General features: G+C 39.0%; 1 protein-coding gene across 1 annotated transcript; it reads right to left on the bottom strand.

Moving 5' to 3' along the window:
• Window positions 1-14,057: 14,057 nt before the first annotated feature.
• On the bottom strand, window positions 14,058-17,990 carry LOC147957727 (uncharacterized). The gene is made up of 5 exons (XM_087531844.1): window positions 17,457-17,990; window positions 15,444-15,542; window positions 15,302-15,335; window positions 14,582-14,629; window positions 14,058-14,122 (listed from the first exon to the last, which is right to left on the bottom strand). Exons 1-5 carry the CDS (start codon window positions 17,988-17,990, stop codon window positions 14,058-14,060), a joined length of 780 nt encoding a protein of 259 aa, XP_087387970.1.
• Between the last annotated feature and the right edge of the window lie 2,908 nt (window positions 17,991-20,898).

The raw sequence follows: 20,898 nt of genomic DNA, 5'->3' as shown, positions 1-20,898 counted from the left end.
ATTTGAGAGTACAGATTCACTCATTTTGCTCCGTATGTAGTCACTTGATGAAATCTCTAGAAAGACAAATATTTAGGAACGGAGGGAGTAGAAAATAGAAAATGATTTTTTTGTACAAAAGGTTGGAAACTCTATTTTGCAACATTATTTGTAATGGTCACCTATATGTCTAATTTGGGCACATTATAATAAATTATGCAATGAATATGTCATCACCTTGGTCGTTTGACTTGAAAACCATGAATGTTCAAACACGATAGCCCGTTTTGTGAAGGATATTTTTCTTTCAAAATTTTCATATCGAAAGTTTGTTATTTTCATCCTAACTAATACACATAAAAGGAGTCCATACGAAAGGATTGCATTTTTTGACATGTATCCTTTTTGTTTCATTTTCCCCAAACAAGGGCAAAACGGCCATTCATGGTAAGGGGCTGAATCTCTCAAACTTTAAGTGGTTCTTTCATATAATTACTGCTTGCGTACACTTGAAGTTCAAATTTGAATTTAAATGTGCGAAAGTAGCTAGAAATCTAGAAGATCCAGAAAACAGGGGAATTTTCTAAAAATATGGTCTACTTTTTGTGAAAATTGGAGTGGTGCCATTTTGCACTATGTTTTTTTACCCGTTTCACAAAAATATCCATCTTTTACACTTAGAAAAATGCAAAAAATATTTTTTGTACAAAATGTTGCAAACTCTATTTGGCATCATTGTTTGTAATGGCGAGATGCACCTAAATGCCAAGTTTAGGCCCATTGTCGTAAATTATACAATAAATATGACCATCACCTTATTAATTTGAGACCATATTTTGGCATGGCAATAAGTGTAAATAACATGGCCTAAAATTAAAAAGTTCTCAGCAATGAAAATTATTCGTCTCGTTGAAATGAAAAACTTTGATTTTGGGATCATCTTTACCCAAGGTCGTATGCAATCTCGACAAGCAAAATAGTGTAGTGCATACCCCCTTTTGCCGAGTGTAGTAGTCGGGAAAGCACATTTTGCGCGAGTTCCAATATTTTGCCGAGAGTTTTCTCCACGACACTCGGCAAAACACCCGTGGGGGAGAAGGAGGGGTGGGGCCAGGCGATGCATAAGAGAGGGCGGGAAGGGGAAAGCTCACAACCTGGGGGGGGGGTCAAGGGTTAGCCCCGGCGGTGGGGGAGCTGTCGAGCGGGCGAGGGAGGCTGGGAGGCGGCCGGTCGTGCTGGAGGAACATAACCGATGCATGTCCTGTAAAAACATGTAAGGATGGGCTCTTTGGCGACATGACAGGCTTTCTACTGGACAAAGACAAGTCGGTCATACTAGAGGTTGGCCGACCCAATTTCCCAGCCCATCGAGGCTAAATTTTCTCTCAAAAATGTGAGCAAACTGTCTGGAAATGAGCCATTATCAGTGAGATCAAATTGGAAATGTCTTTATTTGATTGTATTTATTTTCTAAAGAAGATGCTGTCAACGTCCAAGCACATAGTCTAGACAGGTTTTCTTCCGTTATGTCTGGGACGTCATGTTTGGTTTGGCTGATGTGATGACCCAAACTCTATCCCACACTCTATGGTCTTTGATGAATAAAACTTGGGTTTACCCCTAAAAAATCTGGGAAATGAGCAGCGAGCAACAGATGGACCAGCCCAAGTAGCTAGGACTGGTTTTTCTTACAATATTTTTCAGTTTGTTTTCCTTTTTTTTTTGTTTTCTTTGTTCACTAGTTTTCCTTGCTTGCTTTCTTTCTTTTTTCCTTTTTCTTTTTCTGTTTCTTTTTTCATAAATTCAACATTTCCTCTTCAAACATTGTTGGGAATTTGATTTTTTTTTTCATTTTTCTAGAAAATGTCCATGATTTGAAAAATGTTTGAAGTTTTTAAAAATCTTTCACACTTTTAAGAAAGTGTCCAAAATTTGAGTGAATTTTCTCTTTCGTTAACTCTAAGACGTCACGTTTGGTTCGGCTAATTCCAAGATCCAAACTCTATCCCACACTCTGTGGTGTTTGATGAATAAAACTTAGTTTTACCTCCCCCACCCCCCAAAAAACTAGGAAATGCGCAGCGAGCAAACTGCATATGGACCAGCCCAAGTAGCTAGGATAGTTTTTTTTTCTACACTATTATTCAGGCTTTTTCCCTTTGGGTTTTATTTCTTCACTAGTGTTCCTTTCTTTCTTTCTCTTTTCATTTTTCTTGTTTATTTTTTTTAATAAATTCAACATTTCTAAAAAATGTTCAAAAAATTTCGGAATTTTATTTTTCTTCATTTTTTCCCAAAAATGTTCGTGCTTTGAAAAACATTTGAAGTTTTTCAAAATTCTTTCACGTTTTTCAAAAAATGTCCACAATTTCGAGTGTTTTTCCAAAAATGTTCAAGTTTTCAATTTTTTATAGTTCTTAAAAAGTATTCATTTTAAAAACAATCATGTTTTGGAATTTAAGAAAGGTTACATTCAGAAAACAAACGCGTTTTGAAATTTCAAAAAAAGTTCAGATGTGATGTTGCGCATAGACATAGTTTTTAAAGTTCAACGGGGCCTAGTAGTTAGCAGAGTTCATCCGCTTGAGTGGCTAGCCATGCGCCCTTTGCTCACATGTCACTTTTTATATTTTGACCAATTTGTGCTAGAGTGCAACACACTGCTGGGTCGGCCCACCAGGACACACCCCCTTTGTGGCCACCCTCCTATTTTACTCAAGGAGGTCTCCAACTATCTAACTAACAGGTATCCTTCCAGAGGCTTCCACAGAGGTCACTTTTAGGGCCCGAGAGTGCATCAAGTGACGCGCCCAGCTACTTCCACGTGTCGTGCGCTGGGTACACCCTTAGAATTTTTTTCTTACACATGTTTATTGTTCTTTCATGAAGCCATGCTTGTCCGTGGGAAACACAGCTTCCCGAGAAGGAAAAAAGCACAATTTTGCTTCCGTGACTGGCAAAGCACAACTATAATTTCCCCCCAAAAGGGAAAGCATAGCATGTTCTTGGATGAGATGCATAGGTAGTGCTTCTCTGAAAAGGGAAAACACATCTATGCTTCTCCGAAAAAAGAGCACGACTGTGCTTCCCAGAAAAAAAGAGAAGCATGGCATGTGCTTCTTGAAAACGGAAAAGCATAGCATGTGCTTCCATGAGAAGCAAAACCGTGTTTCCTGAAAAGGAGAAAGCACAACTGTTCTTCCAAATATTATGAAAAAGCACAACCGTGATTTCGGGTTACGTTTTTTCGGTTCGATTTTTCCTTCTTTGGTTTCTGTATTTTTTGTTTTCATCATTTTTTTTATTTTTGATTTTTCGTGAAGAAAAAGTTCATCGAAACATGGGACCTAGTTTTAAAGATCTCGACCCAAGAAATCCAACGATGAAAATGGTTCGTGATTTAAATGCGCTGCTCAAGAGATAAAATAATTTTAAAAAATGAATCCATGAAGAAGCATAGTTTAAAAAACTGAACCCGAAATCGAACCGGAAAGGTTGCCGGTTCAGGTTTTTACTGGTCGAACCCTCAGTTCATCGGTTCGATAATCGGTTTTTTAAGCAATAAAATAATATATGTTGATTAATATATGTGGTAATATAGTCTGAAACAATGGTCAAATAAAATTATATCCATGTAGGACAACAAAGTAGCACAAACCAAGTTGGTTATTGGGCCATGGGCAGGCCCCGTGTACTGCTCACATGACTTAGCATCAAATCCCAATTTCCCAATTTCTGTTAAAACATTTTTCCTGTTTTTCCCGGTTCAATGGCCTAGTATTTTCACCAGTTTTCTAGAAAACTGGCCGGTTCGACCGGTTTTCTCCGGTCTGATTGCAGAACGGTCTTATTATCTTAAAAAACTACTGAGGCTATCGATTTCGATTTTTTCGGTTCAACTGCCAGTCCGGTCTGGTTTTTTAAACTATGCGAAGAAGGGGAAATTCCCATGTGTGTGCCACTTGTCAGCACCAATGAAGGTGGGGAGTGCCTTTGCAAAAAGGTACCCCTTAATTAGTGATTTCAGAAAGAATAGGCTAAATAAATCCATTAAAGTTTTCCCTACAAATTACAATAATCCAAATAAATTATATATTGATTTCTTTTACAATCAAAAGTATATACTGATTAACACTACCACATTGCCGGTTGATCACGGCACAAACCAGCACATAAAGGCATCTACAATGCTTAAAGGTACACCCTCAGATGTCCACGCTATCCTTTAAATATCCGCCCTTCCCATTTAAAAAATATTTCCACTAAATATTTAAAATACACGGATTGTTAATTTTTTAGCTAGAAATCTAGGAAATTTACAAAACTTGGGAATTGTCCATCTAATATGGTCTACTTTTTGTGAAAATTGGAGTGGTGCAATTTTGCACCCTGTTTTTTGTACCCGCTTCCCAAGAAACACCCATTCTTGACACTTACTCCCTCCGTTCCAAAATATTTGTCTTTTTAGACATTTCAAATGGACTACAACATACGGATGTATGTGGACATATTTGAGAGTACAGATTCACTCATTTTGCTCCGTATGTAGTCACTTGATGAAATCTCTAGAAAGACAAATATTTAGGAACGGAGGGAGTAGAAAATAGAAAATGATTTTTTTGTACAAAAGGTTGGAAACTCTATTTTGCAACATTATTTGTAATGGTAATATTCACCTATATGTCTAATTTGGGCACATTATAATAAATTATGCAATGAATATGTCATCACCTTGGTCGTTTGACTTGAAAACCATGAATGTTCAAACACGATAGCCCGTTTTGTGAAGGATATTTTTCTTTCAAAATTTTCATATCGAAAGTTTGTTATTTTCATCCTAACTAATACACATAAAAGGAGTCCATACGAAAGGATTGCATTTTTTGGACTTGTATCCTTTTTGTTTCATTTTCCCCAAACAAGGGCAAAACGGCCATTCATGGTAAGGGGCTGAATCTCTCAAACGTTAAGTGGTTCTTTCATATAATTACTACTTGCGTACACTTGAAGTTCAAATTTGAATTTAAATGTGCGAAAGTAGCTAGAAATCTAGAAGATCTAGAAAACAGGGGAATTTTCTAAAAATATGGTCTACTTTTTGTGAAAATTGGAGTGGTGCCATTTTGCACTATGTTTTTCTTACCCGTTTCACAAAAATATCCATCTTTTACACTTAGAAAAATGCAAAAAATATTTTTTGTACAAAATGTTGCAAACTCTATTTGGCATCATTGTTTGTAATGGAGAGATGCACCTAAATGCCAAGTTTAGGCCCATTGTCGTAAATTATACAATAAATGTGACCATCACCTTATTAATTTGAGACCATATTTTGGCATGGCAATAAGTGTAAATAACATGGCCTAAAATGAAAAAGTTCTCAGCAATGAAAATTATTTGTCTCGTCGAAATGAAAAACTTTGATTTTGGGATCATCTTTACCCAAGGTCGTATGCAATCTCGACAAGCAAAATAGTGTAGTGCATACCCCCTTTTGCCGAGTGTAGTAGTCGGGAAAGCACATTTTGTGCGAGTTCCAATATTTTGCCGAGAGTTTTTTCCACGACACTCGGCAAAACACCCGTGGGGGAGAAGGCGGGGTGGGGCCAGGCCATGCAGAAGAGAGGGCGGGAAGGGGCAAGCTCGCAACCTGGGGGGGGGGGGGGTCAAGGGTTAGCCCCGGCGGTGGGGGAGCTGTCGAGCGGGCGAGGGCGGCTGGGAGGCGGCCGGTCGTGCTGGAGGAACATAACCGATGCATGTCCTGTAAAACATGTAAGGATAGGCTCTTTGGCGACATGACAGGCTTTCTACTGGACAAAGACAAGTCGGTCATACTAGAGGTTGGCCGACCCAATTTCCCAGCCCATCGAGGCTAAATTTTCTCTCAAAAATGTGAGCAAACTGTCTGGAAATGAGCCATTATCAGTGAGATCAAATTGGAAATGTCTTTATTTGATTGTATTTATTTTCTAAAGAAGATGCTGTCAACGTCCAAGCACATAGTCTAGACAGGTTTTCTTCCGTTATGTCTGGGACGTCATGTTTGGTTTGGCTGATGTGATGACCCAAACTCTATCCCACACTCTCTGGTCTTTGATGAATAAAACTTGGTTTTACCCCTAAAAAATCTGGGAAATGAGCAGCGAGCAACAGATGGACCAGCCCAAGTAGCTAGGATTGGTTTTTCTTACAATATTTTTCAGTTTGTTTTCCTTTTTTTTGTTTTCTTTGTTCACTAGTTTTCCTTGCTTGCTTGCTTTCTTTTTTCCTTTTTCTTTTTCTGTTTCTTTTTTCATAAATTCAACATTTCCTCTTCAAACATTGTTGGGAATTTGATTTTTTTCATTTTTCTAGAAAATGTCCATGATTTGAAAAATGTTTGAAGTTTTTAAAAATCTTTCACACTTTTAAGAAAGTGTCCACAATTTGAGTGAATTTTCAAAAACTTTTCAACTTTATGAATTTTGTTTAGAGTTTTTAAAAATATTCGTTTTAAAAACAATCATGTTTTGAAAATTTGAAAAAGGTTGCATTAAAAAATAATTGCTTTTTGAAATTTCAAAAAAAGTTCATGTTGAAAAAATTGTTCAAGTTTTCAAAAATTTATTCATAAATTTGAAAAAAGTTTGTGTTCCAAAAAGTATCCATTTTAAAAACCATTGTGTTTTGAAATTTCAAAAAAAGCTTAAATGTGATGTTGCGCATCTATAATACCCAATAATTCATCCTCACTACCATATTTCTCTTGACATGCAGCCTATCCACATCAGCAATGAACATGTAGCCATCGATGTAAGCAAATCTGCCACGTTGGCAATCCTGCTTTTTTCCCTTTTCAACGAAAGGAATCGTGTAATTTTTTACCACTGTCGCACCGATTGTTGCCTCTTCCTCTTATTGCCTCTTCTCTCGATGATTCCGTTCATCTCCCCTTCACCAATAAATCTCTATTGTCTTCCCGATTCTTCTCCTCCCCACTTTTAGCTCTCCATCTTTCCATAATGCATCACCGTCGGCAAAGCCGTCTTTGGCCAACAACACCAGAGATCTGCGCGGTGATGCTGTCTCGGAGCCCCATGATTGCCGCCATGGGGTGCTATGCTAGCCCAACACCATGTGATACCACTTGATGTGAACCGGGGCCCGATCTTTCGATGAGAGAGGATAGCTACGATTTTTGTGGGACTTGACCCTCATGATCCGGCTACCAACCGTACAGGGAGAACCGTACACGACTGATATCCACGGCGATCGCTGAACCAACTCCACGGTGTTATCGACCGAGCCAACGGCGCGATCGACCTATCCACGAAGGATTTTTCCTGCAAGCAAATCGAAGAACATGCAAGAAAATAATAGCCAAGCAATCTAAGAATTGCGGATATGCTAGATGAATAAATCTCACAAATTGGGGTTCCGATAGGATGCCTTGACGGTCGCACTAGCCGCTACGAGTGAAGACAAATAAAAGTAGCAATAGCTAAACTTCTCTAAACAAAACCCAAGTCTAAATCCTAACAAAGGCTAAGTATTTATTGAAGATGGCGCCGCCGTTGACGGTCGGTACTGCGCGCAGTCGTGTCCAATATGGACAGGTACGTATAGTCGAAGGAATCACCAGCCGGCCCACAAGTTGACCGAATCCCTTCATTAATTAATGAGACCAGTCGTCAACCCGTGCACATGCACACGGGCTAGCATTTTTAAAATTTAATATAACATAGTTGTGAAAATTCGAAATGTCAAACAATAATATCAATATGTTGATGTAGATTATTTTTATAACAGATGCATGTGTACCTTGGTCGGACATAGGGTCCAACGGAGCTACACCGCCTCGACTATTTTGTGATTAGATTGTTTGCATCCAATAATATGAGTATTGTGACGTAAATTATTATAATAATACATGCATGTGTACCTTGGCTGGACATAGCTAGGGTCCAGCAAACATACATCATTTCAAATATTTTAGCATATATCTTCCTTTCGTACCCTATCTAAAAAAATATATAAATCTTCCTTTTGGCCATGGAAGCATCATAGTATTATACAGTCTGTTTCTATACACAATAGTGGGCACATGCTTGCCCGGGTTTCTATCAACATATGTGATATCAAAGCAAATAATATACATATTAAAAAAATTATTGTCTTATATTCTCATTATACCATATATTATTAAGATTAGAAGTTCTTGCCTGAACCAACAAATTCTTAAACAATATATTTTATGATTCACATAGATAGAACTTTTTAAATATTTGTCATCCATATTTCGCATAGACAATGATGTGTTTACATTAGATCTTTGCGGCGGATGATACATCCAGTTTATTTTACAGAAGTAATATATATGTATTTACAATTGTTTTAATGACTAATTTTTTATTTGTTATATTTGTTATAAGGACAAAAAAAGACATGCATAGACATACTATATATGCAAATACGTATTAAGAATCTGCACCTCGAAAGAACCATTTGAAACCATGTAATTCACGAACCGCACGCACATCAGGCAAAGCAGTATATCCCTAGAAAAATACATAATACTAATCGATGCCCCAAATGATTCTACACATATGCATCACCACACCACTACCTTGCACATGGCGAAACTGGATGCAGATGAATCTGGTTCGCTCCTCTACAACATAACTGGGTAAAGTGTGCTCATAAACATGCATGTATATATCAATTTTTAACATGATCGGAGGCTTGATATCATGATATTTGATTGGGATTCGTCTGGCATCCGACAGGCTAAAAATCAAGCAGCACATTCAACAAATTTTGGAATAGGTTTTACCTGCATGGGACTTGTCTTGTAGAACCGATGACGAACTCAATGACATCGAACAGATAAATCGCTGTTCTTGCTGTCCGATGTAGGTTCGCCAATGGGCAGTGTATCAATTACCACTACAACACGATCTACTTTAGAGCACCATCTGTACACCTCATCCTACGTTGCATCGACCATTATCATCGTTAGATTGTAGCCTGCTCAGAATTTTAAGCCATGGAGAGTTTTAGAAGATGGATTTGATAGTTGGCCTTTGTTAGATCAGAAACGTTGGTGTACTTTGAAGCTGGCTATGGATGTAAAGAGGAAGACGCGGCGATCCTGACAAAGAGGAAGATCAATCGACGCTTGTCGTCACTCATCATCCCTTGCGGCACGTGGCTTTGGGCTCCTTTGTGGTTCGTTCATGGCCATGCGGGTGGGAGAGCACACTTGATGGTGATGGAGACATCCTTCACTGAGAAAAACTGCCACCAGCTGCCATAGATAGGGGAGGAGTCAGCGGCCATGTGTATTGTTTTTGTCATGGGCCCTTGTATTGTTTTTGTACACATGCATTTATGCAAGGACACATTTATGTGTACATATACGTGCATGAGTGGTACTTTTTGTTCTATCACATTGGACTTTTTCTTAAAAAAACATGTCACGTTGGACTCCAATCACGTATGTCCTACGACTTGTAGTATGGATGAACTCTAGAACATGTGTTTTTTTTGAGAATTTTTTATTCATATCACGAATCAGTACAAAGAAGTTGACCCTTACAAACACACTGAAGCGCAAACACAAATGACCATGAACACCTAGAGTACCCTAAGACAACCATAACACAAGAAGATCTCCGGAGCCCTGTGTCATCATCCCTAAATCTTGAGAGAAGACCCCTGCAGCAGAAGGATCTGCAACCAGTCGCAAACATGTCATCATCTTCGACCACGGTACAATTGCCGCCACGCTGCTTCGTCTTTTCTTGACACCAGCGCTGAGAGGGCATGGACATCAATCCAACACACCTACAACAGCCGTCGCCAACTTTGGCTTTGAGTACCGCGAAAAGTGTCCCTTCCGGAGGGAAGAGAACTCGAGTCATCCGACCGGTCCAGCACCGCGGCCGGGCCATCCGCCCGGACAAAGCAGGATCTCCCACCAGTATCAGCACAGAGGAAGGAGAAGAACAGCAGCAACAAATCATACCAACAAGGAAGAAGAAGGGTCTTCGTCTCCCTGAATCCATCGCCCATCTGAGGACCAAAACGGCCAGTGCCGACGGACCTCCAGCCACCAAAGCCCGGGACCTCGACGAGACCCAGGGATCCCCAACTCCGCTGGCTCCTAGACGAAGGCAAAAGCCTTGCCTGACCGCGAACGGAGCCAGAAGAAACTTATTCCGACGCGACACCACCGCAACGGCCTCGGCAGTGTCTCCCTCAACCCTAACCCTACCACACACCCACCTAATGAACAGACCCGAGGTTCCCCCTCCCTCCCGCCACCGGAGCGGCCGACGGAGAGAGAGGGAACCGGAGGCATCACCGGCGGCGCGCAAGGGCCTCGTCGCCTCCTAATCGCCTCGTGCGATCTGATCCTACTTTTCCGGCTAGAGGCTGGCCCCGTGACAAACATGCGTTTTAACTTACCATGTTGGACTTAAATCACATACGACCTGTAGCTTTTTTCTTTGCGCAATGACAAATCGTACCATATATGGACTCTCTACTTTTAGAATGCAGACAGATGCGCTCTTTATGGGCTTGCTTTTTTTAACTTGTCAATTTGGACTTACACATATTACGTTCAGCATACCTATTGAGGAAAAAAAAATCTTCACTTACCAACGTGAATATTCCTTTTTTAATCAAACAGATCTACGTTTTTTCGTTTACATCGCTGGGGTTTTTATGGAAGGAAGATATCTTTTTTTAAGGCAACGATGGATGCTTCCTTTGTTTGAACGTGTCAGGAGCCTTTTTCGGACCACTTGTGTTACGTAAGTTTTCTTTTTATCTCCGGCGTTAAATATTCAATCCAATGGTGTAATTAATTTCAGTGATGTGGATTAATGAGAAGGATTTAAAGGTGCCTCCAATTAGTATAAGATAAGATATAGGATATAAGATGGGCTGGTGTGTACGTGGCTCTAGTCCATTAAGCCCAGTCCTGTTTCTCTTGTCTTGTATATATTTGGAACATTGAGCACGTAGCATGCAATATGTATGCCTCGGTTGATTCTGTGCATGCATCTAAATCCTTGTAATCTTCTCTTGCCCTCTCTCCAACACCTTTGTTCCTGAGTACAAGCAGATCACAACATGAAGGCAGTATCAACTTCTTATTAGTTAAATCACATGCACCGAGGAACAAAAGTACCTGGTCTTTTATTTGCCGTGAAATATTCGCAGACGTTTTTATGATAGCTATGTCCGCATCACCATGGATTCAACCCGACCTTCAGGCGAGCCACGCATGCCATTGTCGGAGGTGAGTGGTCTCTTTCCCCTCTATTACTTCGACCTAAAAAGTCTTTCTTATTTAGTGTGGAGGATCTGATTTCCAGTCGAAGTAGCTGGGAAGGTCAAGAGCGCTGGTCCCCAGGTTTAGTTTACTGTTTACTCGGCGGCGCTGACGGTGCGCGGACACACAACGCATCCTTCTGCATTGACTTAACATGATCCCCGCCTGTTCGCATGATGTGACATACATGCTGCCTGCACTCTCACCTCCTCCTTGCATCCAACATACTTGGTTATTGCAATAGTTGTGAATAAGTGATGGATCATTAGATTAAAAAATGCTGTTCTTTCCCCTCTACAGTTCTCCCTTGAAAGTAAAGGAAGATGATTTTCATAATAGTAGATTAACACCTAAAAATGATCCAACTGTACTTATCCATCACCATCCCCGGAAGTTGCCAGGTAGATTAGCCGATCTTTAAGAGTAAGTGGCACTTTCTTACAAGCTGAAATTACATGCTATTGGCTTCTTGATACAGTTAGTGTTAGTGCAATATACGGTAGTACAATTTTCCTACTAATAAATGTTGTTCATATGCATTCTGTCACACGTATGTCTTGGATCTACTACACTAAATGCCTGCATGCCGGAGAGTTAACTATGGAGCCCTGCTACTTCAAATCTGCAAATTTCTAGGACAGAGCTATCACACAATTACAGTTCAAATTGAATTAATTTCGAGGAATCATAATAAAGTCATTTAAATGTGTGAAAGTAGCTAGAAATCTAGAAAATCCACAAAAAATGAGAATTTTCTAAAAAAACGTGGTCTATTTTTGTGAAAATTGGAATGATGCCATTTTGCACGCGATTTTTTTACCAGCTTCACAAAAGTATCAATTTTTTACACTTCAAAAATAGAAAAAATATTTTTGTACGAAATGTTGGAAACTCTATTTGGAAACATTGTTTGTAATGGCAAGATGCACATAAATGCCAAGGTTAGGCCCATAGTCATAAACTATGCAATAAATATGACCACCGCCTTATTCATTTGAGACCATATTTTGGCATGGCAAAAAGTGTAAGTAATATGGCCTAAAATGAAAAGGTCCTCAACATGATTTTTTTTGAACGGTCGAAATGTAAAACTTTGATTTTTGGATCATCTTCATCCGAGGTTGTATGCAATCTCGACAGCCAAAACAGTGAGCGCAGTGCATACCCCCTTTTGCCGAGTGTAGCACTCGGGAAAGCACATCTTTGCCAGAGTTCCACTATTTTGCCGAGAGTTATTTCCAACACTCAACAAAGCACCTTTTAGCAACTATAACTTTTTTGCTAGAGTTTTTTTCCACGACAGTCGGCAAAGCACCTATTTACCGTGTTTCAGGATTACACTCGGCAAAGATATGTTTGCCGAGTGCCTGACAAAATGCACTCAGCAAAGACACTGACACTCGGCAAACATGAATTTTCCCGTAGTGATAAAAAATAAGACAAATCTTAATGAGAGAGCTGATTGTGACTGTCGTTATCCTGAAACCCCATGGGATCATGACTGTGTTACTCGACTCTAGTTCCGAGGGGACTTTGAGAATCCTTATATTTTGTAGGTTCATCATCCCAGTGAATAGGACCTTGGTTTCAGCCACCTAAGCAAACAATATGGATACACTTCCGGTTGTTTTTTACTATGAACGACATTTCTATATATATGTAACCTAACTTACTATTTGGTGCTCTCCTTCATTTCTCATTTCTCCCTTAATTTGGTTTGGGAAAAGATTTTGTTAATGTGGCTAGAATTCCGATGTGCCATGCATCATGATGACCTTCTAGTGCAGGGAATTAGGAATGTTGTTCCGGAAAGATTAGAATTCACCAACGACCGCATCGGTGAAAAGATGAGAGGAAAGAGTTGCAACATACCACAGTAGCTGGTGGACGCGATGCCATGCAGCATGTAGGTGACAATGTAGCAAGGCTTACTGGTTCCTTGCAAGAGCAGGTTAGTTCTGTTTGTTGAGCTCGTCCCTGGAGCCTCGCTCCTTACATTATAGCCACATGCTCCCTTTTAGCTAGCTACATCATTGTCCATGATAATGAGCAGTATGTGCAGAACAGAAGTATATGTATGCGACTATTCTATATGAAATGAATTCCTCTTTGATGCTCTTACTGTACTAGTAGTTGACTGGTGACAAGATATGTGCTTACAAAATAGACTCGACTCATGTTATTTTATTTGTGCGGGCATATCCAATGTGGTGCTGTTAGAGCATTATAAGTCTACTAGAACCCTAGCTTCTTATTTTCTTACGGACATATATCGTTGCAGAAGTAACTAACTAGAATGGTGTGATGATGGCCTTGTTGAGCCTTCTGAAGGAAGACCCAAAATTGGCTTCCAGAGCATGTGACTGAAGCTACTGCACTAGCTTGCTCGTACGTTACAAATGTGTCTGTCACCACTCATGCCGTCTCCAGTAGGTTGGGGCAGTGGACTGGAAAATCTTCTCGAAATACCAAATTATTCCTACGATGTTCCTTTGAATGTAAAAATGTCCCTATTATGCACAATTCAATAAACAAATCGCTTCCTTGACTGGCTATCTGATAATCTTCCAGGATTGAAGTTATGTACCCATTAATAAATAATTATGAAAAATAGAACTGTCCAATGATATAAATTCCTCAACAACAGAAGTATATGCATACTATGAGAGGACACATTCGTTTGAAAGCAGGTAACAACTAAGATAATTCAGGTTGCTCAAGTAATCTTGATTGTCTCAATGTCTTCCGCATGATACTAGATGAAACCATGCGGAAGCTTTGTAGAAGTTGTGGTTGTTCGTGCTCCTGTCGACAAACTAGCTGCACATTTCATAAAAATAGTATGAATATAGAAGTATCATATAATTGCAGAACACATTAATTCAAACAAGTAACAAACATTTATGTCAAATAAAAATAAGAAGTCATGACCATTTTAATATGAATTAATGGTTTCAATCTATATTGGCCTCCACATTCGCTCTATGTTGTTGTGTTAAGAAAATTCTACATTCTAACCATGAGCAACAAATGTTCTTCAGCCAACAACAACATTAATAACAGATAGTATATATTTATTAAGATAACAACTCTAAAATAGGAAGGTGTGTTAAGCTTATTGGTTATACAATTAGGAATCATCATGAACAATCTGATTGTTTGAGTCGTTGCATTTTGTAATGAAATTCTTCTCAAAATACTACTGACATAGATGACTGAAGGCAGTTACAAGTGGTATCCTCGCACAATTAGAAAAACCTATGTGGCAAGAAGAATTACTCGAAGTTTGCACCTTCGTCCTTTTTCTTTTAGTGGGCCATCTATAATCTGCAGAAGTTATGCTCAGCTTAATTTATAATCTTGCTCTAAACATAAATAAACAAACAAAAAATTAAGAAAAAGGATTAACTGTGAGAATACAATAGAACACCACATATATGCAAGTATACACTATGGAAGTTATTTTCACAAGAATATCATTACACATAACTACCTTGATGTATGCTTTTGGATATTAAATCATCACCCAAATAATGCTGGCACAAATGATGGCTAGTGTGTCACAATATTAAATGCTACCAACAAGTTAAATACTCTATGAGGTATATACAAATTATGTTATTTTACAAGAAGAATTTCTTGAAGTTGTGTCCGTCATGATTCTTCTTTTAGACATGATGATATGCAACTATTTCATGAAGCACTGTAAAACTATGTATCTGCAACCATGAGGAGGCCCCCATGAACAGTTATATAAAACCTTATCTCACCTCAAAAAAAACTTTTTCTTTATCATGTCATGAGTAACCTAAATGTCATTGCAAATATTAATTCATGTAAACTAGGACAGTACTGGTTAATTGTGTTGTGTATGTGGACATTAATGTCTATTTTTCTCTCCATGAATATTTATTATATTTTAGTTTCAATTAGATTTCTCTGTATAGTAACTATAGTAGACAAAATAATATCCAAATGCATGGGGCCAACTGGACATACCCTGAAGATTGTTCGTAGAAGTATCAGATGATCTCTGTGCAAAAATAGGATACCATGTCAAATTAATACTTTAAAGTTAATACAAAAAACATATACATCTTCGCATAATTACTATATGTTTGAAAGTCAAGTATTTAGGCACCTTCTGTACCGGCTTCCCTTCCACAGTTCCATTTCGTATGAACTCAATAACGTTGCGTTTGGAGCAAAATTTGTGACTATATTCCTTATGAAGGTAATACTGAAATAAGCAAAACAATATACTTAATTTGTCATATAATATATGATTTGACATATAAGATTGCACAATAGTTACTATTGTAATCAAGGAGAAAAATGTTCTTGTGATATCGCACAATAAGGCGTTGTATACTACAAATTGACCCATTTTCTTTATTATATTCTCGTGGTGCATGTTCATATGAATTATGGTTAAATGCTATAATGAATGAGGATCAAAATGTGAGTGAATAGGTCAAACTAAACCTGTTCATGGACTACCTGGCTCAGAGGCCCGAGCCCAAAGCCCGACATCTGGGGTAGGCTTGGGCTTCAATTTCTCGCCCGAAGCCCGGCCCAAAAGCCCGAAATGGCAACAAATGTAAATTTTATTCAAAATATAGGTATATTATATCATTTTAATATCCCAAATATAATTAGTTAAATTGAGAAGCCATTGTTCATGTGCTTTGAGCCGGGCCAAGCTGGGCTCGGGCTTGGAATGTTGACTCCAGGCTTTGTGAAGCCCGACCCAAATCCGTCCCGGCCCGAAGGAAGATCTGGTTTAGATCAAGCTCATATTGGTTGAAAGTGGGAGGTTTTCCCTTCTTCGGCGAATTTAATTGTATAATTGAATGCGAAAGAATTAGAGGTAGATGCACTATTTTTAGAAAAAATGGATATTCATCATCGGATCAGATTGTGAAACATAGCATGAATAGACGAACATGTGTGAATTATTTTAACCAGTCACTATAAGAAACTTCTACAATAACTTGAAACCAATGTTAGTAGATCAAAGGAAAAAGGATGGGCTAGTTGATGAAAAAATATCATGTGTTTTGGTCGTCCATGCAGACCCTATTGGTATGTTGATAAAAAGATGCCATGTGTTTTGGTCGTCCATGCAGACCCTAATTTGTATTCTCTCTGGTGTGCACCCGAAGAGAATACCATTCTCGATCACATTCCATTTCTTGCATCATCGCTACTTTAGGTTTGCCACGCCGCCATATCCTTCTCCAGATCAATCTGTTCTAGTCAGGCAACCTTCACAACATCCAAGAATGGCGAGACTTATCAATATCTTTAGTGCATCCTAGCAGAAGGCCAAAAGCCGAGATCCTGGCAGATTGGTGTCTTATGAATGCTAGTACATTTGGATATAGTGCAAAAACAAGATTCAGTCAGTGGCTATAACAACACTGTAGAATGTGCGGCAGTAAGTGGCGGAGCTTCATGTAGAACAACAGGGGCCATGGCCCCCCTCAATTTTTGCACCCATCAATGAATATACTATATTTTAAGCCTAACTAGTGTTTAAACTAGATATTTGCCCATCCTTCCCTTCTAATTTGCTCCCCTTTAAGTAATGGCCCTCTTGGATTATGCTCAAGCTCCGCCACTGGCGGCAGCACCACATTCATGAGCCATTTTAACATGCTTCCTCTTACCCCATCTTTTCACATTGCAGTTAAGAAGGTAAGATTTAGTCAAGTCCACTACTTAATGCAGTCAATGACTCAGATTTATTTTATACTTTTACGTCTGATGTGAAAAGGGGAGGTAAGAGGGAGCATGTCAGAAAAAATCTCCGTAGTCATACAATAGCACATGAGGAAATTGAGATGTTAACTGATTTCTATCAACCACACAAATGACCATGAGTTTTTCTTACATATATGCATTGTTGTGGTTAAAAAAATACAAGTTAGTGCGAAAACAAATGCATAAAATCATTTTGACGCAAAGGCTGAAAATCTATCAGGTAACTGAAGCAAAACACAATGTCATATTTTGGAGAACCTAGGATCTAATTCGTTCATCATTTGGTCTGAATGCCCATCAAGAAAACACTCCATATGTTATGAGATGATTAACACACAATGAAAATTATTTGATAACAAAGCACACCAGAACATGAGTATATACTAACCTCTTCATGCTTCCCATTTGCTCGAAATTGTTTGAGAGCTGTCCACATCTTTTTGCCTGAATCAATTTTCTCCAGCCACTCAGGGTAAATTTGTATGCAGTCTCGGCGCTGTGCCACTAGAACAGAATCTGACCTGGCAGCATGCCTGTCAGTACGAGAGGCGGAATCAATTTCCAAGCTGCACGTATAACCATGACTGTTAGATCTCGCCGTGGTATTCTCTCCTACAGCAGGCAATACCATAGCAGATTCTCCCTCCAGGTCTCCATCCTGGGTGTGGCTACCACCATACAGGATCCCCACATAACCCTCACTGATTGTTCTCTCGCTGTCACTTGAATCTGTTGCTAGCAATACCATAGCAGATTCTCCTTCCAGGTTGCCATCGTGGGTTTGGAAATCACCATACATGATCCCCACATAACCCTCACTGATTGTTCTCTCACTATCACTTGAATCTGCTGCTATTTCATGATATGGCGCCGCTTGTCCCACGGTGATTTTATCAGCAGGTGCGGATGGTGTTTTGCCCATAGCTCCTTTTCGATCTTGCACTAACTACTAATTACAAGCTTAATAAGATTAGGACGCAGAAACAAGATGTGGGCATATATTCAAGGATGGTAGATTGAAGCAAACCTGATTTCCCAAGTGTAGAATGGCGAGATGATTGGAGTGAATTTTCCTGCTGATATGGGAAGAAGATGGGAGTGTGTAGACAAACATAAAACTTAGATCTGAAATTGTGATCTGCCCAGGAATATAAAGGGGAGTGAAACCGTGTTGCATGCTATGTACAGCTAATACACCATGTTTTCACCAGCAGAGTATAGCTAGCATATATTAATTCATTAACTACTTGTTGCTAAAAATGGTTTTGGTAGGATATATCCTTGTGTTCACACAATTATCCAAACATACTCCCATCTGTATACATAGTATAAAACCTGGATCCAATGCGGATATTATTAGGGGAAATATTAATTACTACCATATAATTGGTGTAAAAATTTATTACTTGCTAAAATATTTTTTTTGCGAATCTTGCTAAAATAGTTATTTTTTGCGTGAGAAACTTCCAATCTATTCATCTTCAATCATGGCAGTACAAAGAACACCAGAGATACGAAAAATTACAACCAGGTCCGTGGACCATCTAGCGATGAATACAAGCACTAAAGCAAGCTGTGCATCGCCATCACCCCCGAAGTCGCTGGAGCCAGGCAAACCTTGTTGTAGTCAATATTCAGGAAGTTGTCGTGCTAAGGACCCATAGGACCAGTGCACCGAAGCAGCAACCATCGTTGATGAAGAAAGTCATAGATCGGAAGGACCAATACTATAAACACCACTATGACGAACAAAGACCGTGTCCAAACAGATCCACCGAAGACCAACGCCGACCGAATCCTGCGAAATCAGACAGAGACACACCTCCACACGTCCTCCGATGACTCTAGCAGCACCATGGAGACGGGGATAGAACATGGGAAACATTATTCCTACTGAGACACATCGCAACCGCAACACAGCTCCAGCAAGACATTGAACCAAAAAAGAATGAGAACGGGTTCCCTCCCGCCAGCGAGGGTCGGAGGTCCTACTCACCTCCGTGGCCCAAATGCCATCGGAGATGGGGCGGACCAGCTACGACACCGATGGGAGGAGGAGAAAAGCGTGGGACCTTTTCTTGTGGAGGGGGAACAAGAAGGCAAAATATAGTTATGTATATAATTATTGGTCGTTAATACAAAAATGTGGCATATATCAAGTTTGTATTTCACAAAATGTAATACGCAAAGTTGGCCCAACCAAGCATGCACACATATACATAAAACACTTCACTAACAACCAATCATGCACACATATACTGATTTGAAGAAAATATGCCCTCGAGGCAATAATAAAGTTGTTATTTTATATTTCCTTATTCATGATAAATGTTTATTATTCATGCTAGAATTCTATTGATCGAAAACCCTAATACATGTGTGAATACATAGAAAAATACTATGTCTCTAGTGAGCCTCTACTTGACTAGCTCGTTGATCAAAGATGGTTAAGGTTTCCTAACCGGTCGGAGCTAGAAGAAGTTTGACTACATCAACCGTGTTGTCAAACGCTTCCGCTTTCGGTCTACGAGGGTACGTAGATACACTCTCCCCTGGTTGCTATGCATCTCCATGGATAGATCATTGCGTGGGCATATGATTGTTTTTGTTTTTCCATGCAACGTTTCCCAACATGATTAACTCTAGTACATTGCAGGTTGAGCACGGCATAAACCAGCACATGAAGGCATCTCCAACACTTAAAGGTACACCCTTAGATGTCCACGCTATCCATTAAGTATCCGCCCTTCCCATTTTTTTATTTTCACTAAATATTTAAAAAATACACAAATTGTTAGTTTTTAGGCATCTACAAATCTTCGGAATTGTCCATCTAATATGGTCTACTTTTTTTGAAAATTGGAGTGGTGCCATTTCCACCCTATTTTTTGAACCCGCTTCACAAGAAACACCCATTTTTGACACTTAGAAAATAGAAAATGTTTTTTTTGTACTAAAAGTTGGAAACTCTATTTTGCAACATTATTTGTAATGGCATGATTCACCTATATGTCTAATTTGGGCATAATGTAATAAACTATGCAATGAATATTGTCATCACCTTGGTCGTTTGACTTGAAAGCCGTGAAGGTTCATACACGATAGCCCGTTTTGTGATGGATATTTTTCTTTCAAAGTTTTCATATTGAATTTTGGTATTTTCATCCTAACTAGTACACATAAAAGGAGTCCATACGAATGGATTACATTTTTTGAACTTGTATCCATTTTGTTTCATTTCTCCAAAATGGGGTCAAAATGCCTGGCATGGATAGTCATGGCAAGGGGCTGAATCTCTCAAACTTAAGTGGCCATTTCATAAAATGACTACTTGCATATACCTAAAAAATATTACATTTTTGCTAATTTTTAGGACAGAGCTATCACACACTTAAAGTTCAAATTTGAATTTAAATGTGCGGAAGTAGCTAGAAATCTAGAAGATTTTCTAAAACATGTGGTCCACTTTTTATGAAAATTGGGGTGCTGCCATTTTGCACTATGTTTTTTTACCCGCTTCACAAAATATCCTTTTTTTACACTAAGAAAATGGGAAAATTATTTTTTGTACAAAATGTTGGAAACTCTATTTGGCATCATTGTTTGTAATGGCGAGATGCACATAAATGCCAAGTTTAGGCCCATTGTCAGAAACTATGCAATAAATATGACCAACGCCATATTCATTTGAGACCATATTTTGGCATTGCAAAAAGTGTAAATAACATGGCCTAAAATGGAAAAGTTCTGAACATGAAAATTAATCATCTCGTCAAAATGAAAAACTTTGTGTAAGTGCATCTAGTGCCACCCCTAGTTGGTTTTGGAGT

This window comes from Triticum urartu, chromosome 7A (assembly GCF_056163025.1).
Source record: "Triticum urartu cultivar PI428250 chromosome 7A, HENAU_Tu73, whole genome shotgun sequence".
Taxonomy (NCBI): Eukaryota; Viridiplantae; Streptophyta; class Magnoliopsida; order Poales; family Poaceae; genus Triticum; species Triticum urartu.
The sequence above is the reverse complement of the archived record's forward strand: the minus strand, read 5'-3'. Positions and strand labels throughout refer to the sequence as shown.

Bases quoted from the DNA above. Each gene is read 5' to 3' on its own strand.
- LOC147957727 (XM_087531844.1), bottom strand. From the start codon at position 17,990: ATGGGCAAAACACCATCCGCACCTGCTGATAAAATCACCGTGGGACAA. The intron at 15,543-17,456 runs GTTAGTATATAC...TGCTTATTTCAG, and splicing joins CAAATGGGAAGCATGAAGAG to TATTACCTTCATAAGGAATA. The intron at 14,123-14,581 runs GTAATTCTTCTT...TGAAATGTGCAG, and splicing joins GACGAAGGTGCAAACTTCGA to CTAGTTTGTCGACAGGAGCA.